Here is a 14,816-nt window from a genome sequence, read left to right as displayed (position 1 = left end):
TGATCTAATCTGAGGCTTAACAGATGACTCAGAGAGAGGCTCAGAGTTCAACAACCTCATCACTAGGTCACCATGTGGAGACTGCTGGGGTCTAAGCTCAGTTCTGCAGTGAGAAACTGTTTAATTGTAATGATTCAAGTCTTACAAAGAAGTAAAGAGGGTTTTCTCAGAATGCTCAGATCTAGCAACTTGGATTATTGTTAGCACCACCCTCAGAAATCATTTCAATAACAGAGTAACAATGATACTACATATCAGAAAAAGTATCACCCTGGAGATTCAAAATCAGAGGGGAGGTAATGATCAGAGATAGTATTGCTCCATCTCTAGTCGTATCCAGTCATGATGACAAGGCTGTGGGGAAGCCAGCAGCTTCACATCAGCAGCAATAGAACAAATGTTCTCCTTAAATAATGTACATGCAAATATAAGATACAAAGGTAAAAAGTAAATTAGGGAATGGTTATATTAATACGAGGCAAGGGAGATTTTTCACAGCAAAATATATGACCAAGGATAAAGGGGATAAATTATCCACACTAATTTACACTAATAAAGGAGTCAATCAAGAAGACATACTAGTTTTTGGTATTTATATAAATATCTAACCACACAAGTTTATAATACATGAAACAAAAGTTGATTAAACTGTCAAAGAAATTGATAAACCTACAATTAGAACCAGAAACTTCAAAACCCCTCTCTAAAAACTGGGAAAACAGAGACAGAAACCAGCAGATGCACAGATGAGGAGCTAGCTGAAATGATGGGTGTGCTTACTGTCTTGACCATAATGATGGGTTCAAGAGTATGACCATATACCAAGTTATCGAACTATAATTAAAGCACAATAAAACACATGACAGTCATACACTGAGCTCTTAAAAGAGAAAAAAAATTCCAAACACATGCTTCTATTTATTTATTGGTTTAACTGAAAGAATTTTTTTGTTAATTTTGTATAGAAAGATGCACACTGTAGTTAAACAAGGCATTGTAAAATATACTACAATACTATAAAGTACTGAATACTTTGTAAGAACAAAACATGGGAGCAAGCTATTTGAGAGATTCACCTAAAAATCAAATGAACAAAAATAAAAAGTATTAGGACTAAGGGTGTGCTACATCTACAAATCAAGTAGAGTGTCTGTAAGAAGTTAATTTTATTTTATTTTATTTTTGTTTTTGTTTTGTTTTTGAGCTGAGGATCGAACCCAGGGCCTTGCACTTGCTAGGCAAGCGCTCTACCACTGAGCTAAATCCCCAACCCAATAAATTAATTTTAAAGGTATAAAATAATTCCCTGGAACCAGTACAAAAAAGTCAAGGAGAAAGAAAATGTTTTTGTAGTTTTGTTCACTAAACTAAGAAGAAGTTTGAAAAAATCTTCCAGGAAATCAGACCCTCTTTTGATCTCTGTGGGCACCAGGCACATATGTGGTGCATGCATGTGGTGCACATACATAGATGTAGGGAAAATATTCAACACATAAAAATACACAAGTACACAAATACACAGAACACACACACAAACTTTGACTTTGAAATAAACTAACTGTTTAGAAGAAAAGACATATAAACTAAAGTCTCTGTAAACTTAGGGCTCTTTAGGTTTCTAACCCTGAATCTTTAGAAATATCTCCAAAAGTAAATTGCTTTTAAAATTTTTAGATATATTTTATTTTATGAGTATGACTGTTGTATATGCATGTATGTGGACCACATGTGTACCTGATGCCTGTTGAGGTCAAAAGACATACTAGGTACCCTGTGACTGGAGTTACAGCTGGCTGAGAGCCACCATGGGGATGCTGAAAATTGAACTCAGATCCTCTGTAAGAGCAACAAATGCTCTTAACTGCTGATCCATCTCTTCAGGCCCCCAAAACTAAACTTTAAATTATTAAAAAATAATCAACACTAAAAGTGACTCTAATTGTTAGTATTGATAATAAAACTAGAGGCTGGAGAGATGGCTCAGTAGGTAAAGATGCTTGGCCACTAAGTCTAAAACCTGAGTACAATCCCCAGAACCCACGTGCTACAAGGAAACTCCCATAAGTTGTCTATTATTTACACACACACACACACACACACACACACACACACACACACACACACACACCACAATAATTAATTAAAATAAGTTCTCAAATTGACTTAAATTCATTAATCCTATTGAAGCACAAAATGAAAAAAATGGAAGAACTTAATGATTTAGAGCAGCAGTTCTCAACCTATGGTTTGCAACCCCTTTTGGGGTCAAAAGACCCTTTCACATGGGTCACCTAAGACCATCAGAAAACACAGATATTTACATTACATCATAACAGTAGCAAAATACAATTAAAAAGAAGCCACAAAAATTATTTTATAGTGGAGGTCCCCACAACAGGAAGAACTGTATTAAGGGTCACAGCATTGGGAAGGTTGAGAAGCACTGACTTAGAGTTTGTTCATTTGCTTTGCTTTTCTGTTGACATTTACATTTACACAATGCTCTCTTAACATTTTTTTTTTTGTTTTGTTTTGTTTTGTTTTTCAAGACAGGGTTTCTCTGTGTAGCTTTGCGCCTTTCCTGGAACTCACTTGGTAGCCCAGGCTGGCCTTGAACTCTCAGAGATCCGCCTGGCTCTACCTCCTGAGTGCTGGGATTAAAGGCGTGCGCCACCAACGCCCGGCTTCTCTTAACACTTTTGTAAGAGGGTAAAGGCTTCTGATCCTACAAAGGAAAGGTAAGGGGATGAGTGAGCTTCCTGTTTCCCAGATGGATCAAGATGCCACACTTCTTCCACATCGATGCCAGACACAACCTGAGCTCAACAATGAGCTCAGCTTATATTTCACTTCACATAAGATGAAGTGACTTTTTATGCTTTTGCTGATACGAACGAAATTTCCTTTTTACACATCCATCACTTAATTAGCATAATTTCTGGGGAAATTTAGCATTTGAAAAATCATGTTTGATTGCAAATATACAATGAATGTTAGTGAATTTAAGATCCTTCACGAAGATCCTGCTCATACTTTTCAGGAGACAAATGAAATTAACTTTAATTTCCTTCATATTTGATAAGACAGCATAAAAAACAGAACTTGTCTAAGTCATATTTTTGAAATGCAAAGGATTTCACAAAGAAAGAATACACAGATTAACAATGGAAAAAGACAACCACCCACAGCTTTTAAACTTCACACTCCTTACACAAATAAATTCATCTTACACCAAAAATTATGTACTTCATTAAATTTTGAGACAGGACAGTGAAGAAACCAAGCATAAAAACTAACACTGTTTCTCTAACAATACATGTAAAATTTTTAACTTTAGAATATATTCATAAGTAGCACTCATTTTTATGTTAAAACATAATGAACATGAATAATAAAATCACCAAAATATCAAATACACATTATTTCTTTTATGAGAAGTCTTTTAAAATGCAAGAAAAATTCTCCAGTCAAATTAGATAAAAACACAAAACAATAAAGCTTTCTTACTCAGCATCAACCTATTATGTTTAACAGTCTTAAAATAAAACATGTCAAAGGTCAAGAGTAAGTTATCCGAGATGTCAAGTGCACTGGGTCAAAGGTAGTTTTATTAGGTCAGAAGTGATATAAATAAAATCTTATATGCCAAAGAAGGGTAATAGACATGGTGTATATAATGTAAAGACATCATAGGCGACAAGTAATAAGTTTAAGTAGAACAAGTGTATTTACTATAGATACCTTCACTGATTAAAAATGAAACTTCCATGTGAGTAATATAAAATAGCCTCTCTATAATATAGCACAAATGCTGTATTTCTAACATTGTTTTTCAGGAAGAAGGAGCTTTCACTAAGAATAGTTACATGTGTTAAGTAAGAATTTTCATTATTTGCAACTGACAAGAGTACACAAAATGAACACGTCAAACAAACCTCAATCCACAATGACTAAATAAAAGACCACTACAACTACAAAATGTACACATTGCTACACACAGTTTTATCAGACTATTATTCTTTCCTTTTCATTTGTTTTCATTGAAATTAAGATAAAATTTATATCTAAGTTTATATAATAGCATACTACAATTTTTTTTTTCATTCTAGAGATAAAACTGGGGACCTGTGGATGCCAGCAAGTATCCTCACCAAGCTGCATCTACTACCCTAGAAAACTTTTTAAGGTTTAATTTTAATTTACTTTAAAATAAATAATATATTCAGCTTTACAAGAGAATTTACTAATTTTTTTTAAATGGGAAGCAGTTCCCATCATTTAAGGGCAGCAATCCTCACTTAAAACAAATTCTATCTAGAAAAAAGGATAGATGTCATTGGTTTGTTTGTTTGTCGGGTTTTTGTTGTTGTTGTTGTTGTTGTTGTTTGATAGAGTCTCAGCCCCAGCTGGCCTTGAATTCTAGCCCCTGCCTTCCATCTGCTGGGATGCAGACATGTGCTACCATAGCCCACAGGTGACTACAGTTCTAAAATCAAATTCAAACAGAAATATTGTAAGAGACTTAAGTAAAAAAAAAATCATACCACCTTCTCTAAAAGTACTCATACAATCTGAGTGAAAATCATAAATTATTTGAGGCAAACTAAATAAATAACCAGTTCCATATGCCACTTCAACTGGATTACAATTACATAGAATTTACAAAGAAGAAATTTAGAGGCACATTAAAATAATACCTTTAAAACTATGTATAATTTTTCACTTCAATTAAATTCAACTCAGTAAATGTTCATTAGAAATCTAAACTAAGTATCAAATATAAACTCATAGAAATTCAACACTGGAGGCTTAATTCCAGCCACAATGAACTGGCTAGTACTAGATTCATAATCCAATTCCAAAGGCTACAGAAAATGCACAAAGCAAGCAAGTGAAGGTAGTAAGGAGCAGCCACACAGCCAGCATCTGTGACCAGGGCCTCAGGGATAAGGACAAGAAGCCCAGGAAGTGTGCTTCCACCCTCCCTGATTCCTTCTTAAGACATATGTCAGTCCCAGACTATGCTCAGGAGAATAGTGCAGGCTACAAGTGAGAATTAATGAGCTGAAGAGACACAATCCAGAAGTTAGACCTGGAAAAGGAAGAAGTCACAGAGAAAAGAGTCCAATTTCTTTTGTGCAATTTCTCTTTAACCATCAGTTATATCCTGAAAATCATGAATAAATAGCCATTTCATTCCTTCGACTTACTTAGATAAAACTTAATTTAGAAACCAGCCACAAAATGATTCACTTTCTCAGAGTATTCAGCCCAGAGGAATGCCTTCAACCCAAAGCAATGCCTTATCTGCTTGAATCTTCTCAAATCCTAGAGTAGCCAAAGTCTATACAAGGCCTTTCAGGTACTTCCTACTAAAAAGGAACACAATTCCCCATGATGTGTTTTCCTTTCTTTTGACAACTCAATAAATAAATTCCAGATGCATTACTGATGGTCTTTGCCTGCAGGATATTAATAAAAGTCTAATAAAAATGATTACTGCAGTGCCACAGAAAAAATAAGGGCCAATCTCACAAGTTAAGAATGAAGAAAGACATAGAAAGTACATACCACCATGCAGTATCATCTATATGAAGTTCCAGAATATGCAGGAGAAATTGATACTATCTATACACTAGTCATGATTTAGGAACATTACAGTGAATGGGCAAAAGGTAATCTTCTGGATGGCATGGAATTATATCCTGTTCTAGGCAATGTAACACCAATGTTCACATATATAAACATTGCTTAAATGCTAGATATTTGTGTACCTGATTAATAAATGACATACGTTAAAAAATGTAACATAGGCAGCATTGCCACCCAGCTCTCCTCAGCAGGAGTCTGGATTCCTGTGACTGACTGTTGTCTGAGTCACTCAGTTCCCAACAGCTCTGCTTGGGTCAGAGTCCATGAGTCTGGACAGCACAGAGTCTATGACCATGAAGCCAACAAAAGCTAAAATGGCTGGGGACCCTATAATTAAAAAAAGAGAAAGAAAAGGATCCCAGACAAATCTTAAGATCCAATTGGAGTGTACTATAGAGCACACCCACTAAGCTTTCCTGATCAAGAATGCTGCACAGATTGTGGTCAATAATACGACTGTACAGCTCCATACTGACAAGAGTTATGTACTCAATAGAAATGAAGACTACAGGAGACTTGGTATTCATTTAGGAAAATTTTGGGCACTCATACCATCCAGAGGGAGCTTTTTAATGCTGTGGCTAACCCCTTGGCAGATGGCCTCATTCATGGCAAGAATGGTCTTTTTTTTACAGATGGTATGGCTGGAAGTAGAGAAGCCCACACAATGACAAGTTGTCCAGATTATGGAGAACTGCTTCCTCATTGTGTAAACATATTTCTAACAGCACAGGGTTATTTCAAGCAAAATGTTACATTTTAAAATCTAATGATAGGAATAGTATGGACACATAATGTAAAATTGATGCCTTATTGGAACATCAGAAAACAGAAGCCATGCCCATTCCAAAGATCCCCTCTAGCAAGTGACAAGTAGATTTCGAGTTTGCAGAGAAGATAAATATACAAGAATTCTGCAAAGCAGAAGTTAACAAAGACAGTGTCTTGCTGTGTAATAATCCCTTTGTACACTGAGAAGAGTTGTCATTGTGATTAGTTTTATAAAAAAGCTAACTGGCCAATAGCTGGACAGGATAAGGTTAGGCAGGCAAACCAGACTAAGTACACTAGGAAGAAGAAGGGCAGAGTCTTGGGAGTCAAAAGAGATGCAGAAAGAAGCAAGATGAATGTGCCATATTGAAAGAAGGTACCACCACATGGCAGAGGGTAGGTAAGAAATATAGGTTAATTTAAAATGTAAGAGTTAGCTAGTAACAAGCCTGAACTATTGGGTGAGCATTTATAATTATTATAAAGTCTTTGTGCATTTATTTTAGAGCTGGCGGTCCCAACAAAAACTCTGCCTACAATGTCTATGGCATATTTGGTCTCTTATATTGAAATATATAATAATTACATATATGATCTACCGAAGATTTCTTAGAATTTTATTGCTGTGAAGAGACAACATGACCATGGCAACTCTTATAAAGGAAAGTATTTAATTGGGGTTAGCTTACAGTTTCAGAAGTTTGGTCCATTAACACCATGGCATGGGACATGGTGACATGCAAGCAGACATGATGCTTAAGAAGGAGCTGAGAGATCTACATCTTGGTCCCCAGGCAGCAGAAGCAGATTGCATCACTAGACTTAGCTTAAGTATATATGAGGCCTCAAAACCTGCCCCCACAGTGACACACTTCCTTCAAGAAGGCCACATTTACTCCAACAAGGCCACACCTCCTAACAGTGCCACTTCCTATGGGCCAAGCATCCAAATGCATGAGTCTATGAGGGCCATATCTATTCAAACCACCACCTTCCAATCCCTGGCACCCACAGGCTTGTAGCCATAACATAATGTAGAAATGCATTCAGTCCAACTTCAGAAGTCCCCAAAGTCTGTCACAGTCTCAACAATGTTTAAAAGTCCAAAGTTCAAAGTCTCTTCTGAGATTTATGCAATCTCTTAACTTATGCAATTTTTCCCTGTAAAATCAAAATTAAAAAAGAAAACAAATCACACACTTCTAAAGTATATTGGCATAGGATATACATTACCATTCCAAAAACAAGCATAGTGAAGAAAATACTGGACCAAAGCAAGACCAAAAACCAGCTGGGCAAATTCCAAACTCTGCATCTCCAAGTATGATGTCAAAATGCTCTTCAGAGCCAGGCAGTGGTGGCGAACACCTTTAATCCCAGCACTCAGGAGGAAGAGGTAGGCTGATCTCTGTGAGTTCAAGGCCAGCCTGGTCTACAGATCTAGTTCCAGGACAAGTAGAGCTGTTACACAGAGAAACCCTGTCTTGAAAAAACAAAATAAAAAGAAAAGAAAAAAATGCTCTTCAGATCTCCAACCCCTTTCAGCTTTGTTGACTACCACACACTTCTTTCTCTTGGGCTGGTTCCACTTCCTGTTAGCAGCCTTCTTCAGCAGGTATCTCATGGCTCTAATGTCTCTAACATTTTGGAGTCTTCAAGGCAATCTGGGCTTCACCTTCACAGCTTCACTCAATTACCTCTCTGGGCCTCCATACAGGGCACCCCTGCCACATGCCTGGCCTCAGCAGCTTTCCTTTGTCACAGAGGCTGATTTCATAACCCCTTTCTCCTATCCTTGATTCTAAAGCCAAAACCATATGGCTGAAGCTGCCAAGTTCTGCTGCTTGCTGGGGCTGGAACATGGCCCCCTTCTTCAATTACCAGCTTTCTATTTTCAATGGTTTCCTTTAATGTCTAAGCCTAGCTGTCCTGGAACTTGTTCTGTAGATCAGGCTGGCCTTGAACTCAGAGGTCTGCATGCCTCTGTCTCCTGAGTGATTAAAGACATGTATTACCATGCCTGGACCTAAGCTTTTCTTTAATTCCTTTTCAAAAAAGATGGAAGCTTATCTGGTGGGATCTTGCCCTGAGGTCACCACTTTCCTTACTCCATTTAACATCTGGCTTTTTTTTTTTTTTAAATCTTTTTATCCCCTTGAACACAGGACTTAGATCCATTCTACTTCCTGGTGCCCCCTTTCCCTTCAAATTGTACATTTTGTAACTTTTCTTGCCCAGCTTGCTCCTTTTCATTATAGATCTTTATAAGAGTGACCACTAATAACCACAGGACAGAGTCAATATTACACTGTTTTGAGATTTCTCTTGCCAAGGGAATTAATACAAATCTCTTCACTTTAGCCTCAGGCAGACTCTTTGGACAAGGGCAAAAAGCAGTCACATTCTTCACCAAAATATCATAATAACAACATTCTAAAATTCTTCTCCTCTGAAACCTCTTGAGCCAGGCCCCCATATTTCAAATCACCCTCAGCACCACTTTCTTCCATGTTTTTACTAGCATGGCCCTTGGAGAGGCACTTGAAGCATTCCACTGCTTTCCTAACCCAAAGTACCAAAGTCCAAATTCCTCCAAACAAAAATATGGTCAGACCTATGACAGCAATAACTCAGTCCCTGGTACCAACTTCCACCTTAGTTAGGGTTTCTATTTCTGTGAAGAAACACCATGACCACATTAACTCTTAAAAAGGGAAACATTTAATTGGATGGCTTACAGTTTCAGAGCTTTAGTCCATTATCATCATGGTGGGACAGGGTGGCGTGAAGGCAGACATGGTACTGGAGAGGGAGCTGGGAGTTCTACGTCTTGATCCACAGGCAACAGGATGTGAACTGGCAGTCATACTGGGTATAGCTTGAGCATATAAGATATCAAAGCCCACCTGCACAGTGACATACTTCCTCCAACAAAGTCAAACCTTCTCGAACAAGGCCACACCTAATAATGCCAATCCCTATGGGCCAAGAATTCAAACACATGAGTCTATGGGGGCCATTCCTATTCAAACCACTACAGAAGGTATGCAGTTTGATCCCATAAAGCCCAAGTGGAATGGCTGTAGTACATCTATGAAGAACACAGACTCTGTACTCCCACAATTTAAAGGCTCCAAGAAAGAAAGAACCACAGTATGTATGGTATAGAATGTACTGTAGCAGGCTTTTTTGTACTGCCAACCACCAAATCATGACACAGAGACTATTATTAATTATGAAAGCCTGCCCCCACAGTGGCACATTTCCTCCAACAAGGCCATACTTTCTAATAGTGCCACTCCTTTTAGGGGCCATTTTCTTTCAAACCCCCACATCAACTGTTCAAGAACTACTTCAATTGTAAAGAGAAGATACAGCTGATTGGGTGTGCATACAAAGGCTGAAGACTATGAAGAAAGCTTCCAAGTCATGAGACTTGCTGAAGTAATCCAAGAAGTGAAAGAGTGAGACCAGGAGTGATATGTAACTTGACACAAGAAGGCAAAGCAGAAACTTGGCTAGGGAGGACAATTCGACAAGCCACTGGTGACTGAAATGAATCTACAGAGCTTCTCATCATTGCCCCTGTTCAAACTTTGGATATCAATGAGAGACCCTCCCAAAACTAACTGAAGTTTTGGAAAAACAGCATTGCCTGTGATAACTGATGACTGAGGAATTTAGCAACCAGTGTATTACTTTCAAAGCTTTATTAAAAGAAATTGAGAATGTGATGGAACCCAAACCTGAAAAGCCAGAGACACCCTCCTGAGAGTAGGGACACGAAAAATATCACCAAGAGATCTGTCCCTCCATCACCCATGCCTAATACACCAACTACCATCTGACACAGAAAGTTCCGTTCTGCATGGAGCAGATGAGTAGATCATAAGTCTACCTCCCTCTAACATGCAAATTGAGACAGTCATGCAGTCACATGTCCCTCACACCATCACAGTGTCCTTTGAAAATGAAAAGGTGCTAGCTAAGTGTGAGAAGTACATGCTGACCCACCAGGAAGTGGCCTCTGATAGGAAGATTCAGATTAAAGTAATTAAGGGTGATGTTAATGAGGTGGTGGGCAATCTGTTCAGTTTACTGATGTTGAGACTGTAAAATCAGAATCACCAACTAACAGTCAAAAATAAAGATCATCCACAGTAGCACCTGCCCAATCAGAGGGTACAGAGTCTGAATGGGCCGGTGTAGAAACAAACTGTTCCCGGGCTGTGAGGATGAGAGCAGGATCTCAGCTGGGACCCCAATATCAGCATCCTTCACTACCCAAATCGAAGAGGCCTTGAACTGACAGCCCTGCTATTAGAACATTTTTGTTTGTATTGATGACTTCTCCAAAGCAATGCCAAAAGCAATATTGGGGTCATCATACAAAAGAGAGTATCTAGATCACAATGAAATTTTTGTGACTTTTCCAACTGTTCTAAATACGTTCTAGAGTTTCTTTCTTTTTTTTTTTTTAATTTATTTATTATGCATACAGTATTCTGCTTGCATGTATGCCTGCATGCCAGAAGAGGGCACCAGATCTCATCATATATGGTTGAGAGCCACCATGTAGTTGCTGGGAATTCAACTCAGGACCTCTGGAAGAGCAGCCAGTGCTCTTAACCTCTGAGCCATCTCTTCAGCCCTCTCTAGGGTTTCTTAAACAAAACAAATTCTGCTACTGATAAGATGCAAAAAAATGTACTTTAAACATATCTAACAATTAAGACAAAACAAAGATGGTAACTGGCCAATGGTAAAACCATTTTAGAAAGTATTTAGAATTCTGTATGTATACTTACTTTCTCACCTTTAGATATGCCAAAGGAATTGAAATAAAAAGCATGAGAAATGTGTGCGCGCACACACACACACACACACACACACACACACACACAGCCAGTAAGATGGCTCCGTGAATAAAATCCTGACGACAAACCTGAATTTTGTCCTCAATGCCCAAATAATAAAAGAGTTAGTTGCCGTGGGTTACTCTGAGTCAAAATGAGAGGTGGGAAATCTAAAGAATCTTGAGTATGCAGAGCAGTGGCCAATATTAACAAGAGAAATTCTGCTTCACAAACAAGGTGGAATGAAAGAGCCAACCCCCAAAGCTGTCTTCACCCACCACACTCAAAAATAACTGAATAAAAATAAATCTTAAACATAAGTTTATCATACACTGATATTTACAAACAGACACTGCCCTCAAAGAAACCACAATAATCTTTCTTGGGCATCTTAACAGATGTTTATCAAGCACGAATTCTATATATTTAGAACAGAAAGAACAAATAAATTCATAGATATCATCCTAGTTCAAGAACAGTTAAATACAAAATTATAAACATTCATAAAAATGTAAAATTTCAGTACATAATAATTATATGTAAGTAAATAATGTTTCTAAAACTTTGTAAATTGTTTACTAATTGAATATTAACCACTTACATGAAATAGATATTGATCTATGTTTTCTAAATCATTTGATAAATCACTGATAAATTCCTTTTTTTGTTTTGTTTTGTTTTATTTTGTTTTGTTTTGTTTTTCAAGACAGGGTTTCTCTGTGTAGCCCTGGCTGTCCTGGAACTCATTCTGTAGACCAAACTGGCCTCGAACTCAGAGATCCGTGTGCCTCTGCCTCCTAAAGACTGGAATTAAAGGCGTGCATCACCACTACCTGGCTTTACTGATGAATTCTTGTCTCAAATTAATAACAAAATATTTTAACTTTTCTTTTTTAAAGATTTATTTTTGTGTGTGTGTGTGTGTGTGTGTGTGTGTGTGTGTGTGTGTGTGTGTACACCTGTGTGTTCTACCATGCACAATGTGCATGGAGTTGCCCACAGAGACCAGATGAGGGCATCAGATGCCCTAGAGCTGGAGTTCCAGGCAGTTGTGAGATACCCAACATGGGTGCTCAAAAACAAATTCTGGTTCTCTATAAACTCTGGTGCTCTTACCTGCAGAGCCATCTCTGGAGCACCTGTCTGAAAAATCTTTTTTCATCTGTTCTATTCATTAGGGCGTATGTGTGCACATTCAGTTGTTTATGTGCCATGCCATGTAGGTGGGGATTATTACATGACAATTTGAAGGAGTCAAGTCTCTCCTTCCACCCTGTCAATCTCAGGGATCAAACTGAGGCTGACAGGTTTGGCTGCGTGTGCCTTTATCCTCTGAGCTAACTATCTCACAAGCACAAAATAATGTAACTTTTTCTGGCACAAAATTTATGTAAGTGATAACAAAAATTTTGTTTGTATAGTTAATATGTATACTACAATAATAACATATATGTCTATTATATTAATAGAGATTAAGTGCTAAATATGGTTCTAAATAGTTATATGAATACACATAAATAAGAAACTCATAATAAAAGAGCAGAGCCTAGTAATCAATTAGTAATTGTAAAGACAGAAGTAAAACTTACCACTTCTTCATCGGAAAGTTCACGCCCTTGGATACTGCTATTCTCCCTCACAGCTTGCTGGTGTTTTTTCCCTTTAATGTGGCTAAAGAGATATACCTCCGAAGCAATCTAAAAACACAAAATCAAAGCCAAATCAATCAACATACCACTGCATGCAATGTTAAAAACTAAACATTCAATCCAGTATATTATATACAATTTCAGATCACTCTAGAATATATATTAATAAAAATATTAATATATAAATTATATAACCTATAATTATATTATATATAAATTATACATCATGTAATTATATTAATATAAATTATATTAATAATTAATATTTTAATATGCTATTAACATATATGTAATATTTTATATATAGCTTAAAATATTTCCCCTAGAATGCAATTCTGAGACTAAGTTTAAAGATTCAAGTCTCAGCATTGAAAAACTGGGTTTTGATTTCTGGTTCCAATATATTAAAATATTGACTTAGTCTATCATTAAACAGGTAAACAACCATTTTAGTAACAATTGCATACATCGGCACTTTGCACCGCCATTCCTAAATGCTATTATTTTTAACATTTACTTTTCATTTAAAATCCTCAAAGAAGTCAATATCACTTAGTAGATGCCTTAGCACCAGATTTAAAAGGCTGGAAGTCTTTTAATAAATTTTAGCAATAAATTCTATCACTAGACTATTAATAGTGACAACCACCTACCAGGACATTGCAGAGAGAACACTGCTTCTTTCTTTCATAAGGGGTCAGTTTAGGGGCATAATCAGTATTTGCATGTCGCCCACTACTTAACTCAGCAGCCTTTTCTTTCCTTTGTTCAATCTGTTCCATGTGTCTTCGAATGCTTTCATCATGCTGTAGACAGGGGCAAAGTGTGAGGAAACTTAAAAAGTATTCAGATTATACTGAGAACTGGGAGAAAGACCTTCCATTAAAACTTCTAAAATAATCCAAATGTACCTTGTTTTGATACTAACTTTCACACTGAAGAACAAAGAATGCAGTCTTTTAACATCACTTATGCACAATAATGCTTCCTAAAATGTGTCCACAGGATGGTAGTACATGTTTTGTGGGAACAGTTTCATAGACAAATTTGGAAAACAGTAAGTTAAAGATTTTTAACACAGAACTTCATATATCTTCTAGTGCACCACTGTGCTCAGAGACTCAACACTACTGGTTACTTTGAGGTAGAATTTGATAAACTTTTACCAACTACCCATTTGGTTACCTATCAAACACTATGAGAAGTGCTGATCCACAGAAACACCATGCTTAGTCACACAGCAGGGAAGTGACAAAGGCCTATACCTACACCTGCCCTATAACTACTTTTTCACCTCCAGCCACTATCCCAGGAAAATCTTTTTTGTGTTCACACTATTTTATATAGCCAGAATGTATCTTACTCAATTGTATTTTCTATATTCAACTAATTTTTTCAAGATTCAGCGGAGTAATTATTCTACCTGATCTTTGATATGCATATTGGACTATAACCCTACCTCTCTCTATTATGCAGACGTTATCCATTTAACATCTGAATCTCATACTAGATTAGGCACTTTTTGAAAATGGGAATCCAATCTTATCCATTCATTAATATTTGCTGCATTGAATTTAAATGAATAATAAATTACTATGACAAATAGAAAAATGTGGTCTTTCACATTAAAAGGTTACTATTTCTATAAGGAGCCAACATGTAAATCATTGTATAAAGCACTCATATAGCAGAGATCACCTACATGCTATAATATTGGGAAATTTTTTTCTAGAAATCAATAGTTTTTATAACCTTCCAAGTTAGAACTACGTAACTCAAAAGCATTGAAATCAAATGAATAATTACTAGATAATTAAAATAAGTACTATTAGTAATGACTTCAAGTTATTTACTAACTGATTAATAAGAGTAACTACTAAATATCTTC

The 14,816-nt window shown here is 36.8% G+C and overlaps 1 protein-coding gene across 2 annotated transcripts in view; it reads right to left on the bottom strand.

The window, feature by feature from the left end:
- Positions 1-14,816, bottom strand: part of Scaper (S-phase cyclin A associated protein in the ER) — a 359,173-nt gene that overhangs the window by 236,977 nt on the left and 107,380 nt on the right. For both annotated transcript variants that reach the window (XM_028865018.2, XM_028865019.2), the window contains exons 19-20: positions 13,582-13,734; positions 12,869-12,976 (exon numbers count right to left, since the gene is read on the bottom strand). In XM_028865018.2, coding sequence (XP_028720851.1) covers positions 12,869-12,976; positions 13,582-13,734 — 261 coding nt within the window. The remainder of the gene's footprint in view (positions 1-12,868; positions 12,977-13,581; positions 13,735-14,816) is intronic.

The sequence above is a fragment of the Peromyscus leucopus genome, chromosome 7 (genome assembly GCF_004664715.2).
Source record: "Peromyscus leucopus breed LL Stock chromosome 7, UCI_PerLeu_2.1, whole genome shotgun sequence".
Classification (NCBI taxonomy): domain Eukaryota; kingdom Metazoa; phylum Chordata; class Mammalia; order Rodentia; family Cricetidae; genus Peromyscus; species Peromyscus leucopus.
The sequence above is the reverse complement of the archived record's forward strand: the minus strand, read 5'-3'. Positions and strand labels throughout refer to the sequence as shown.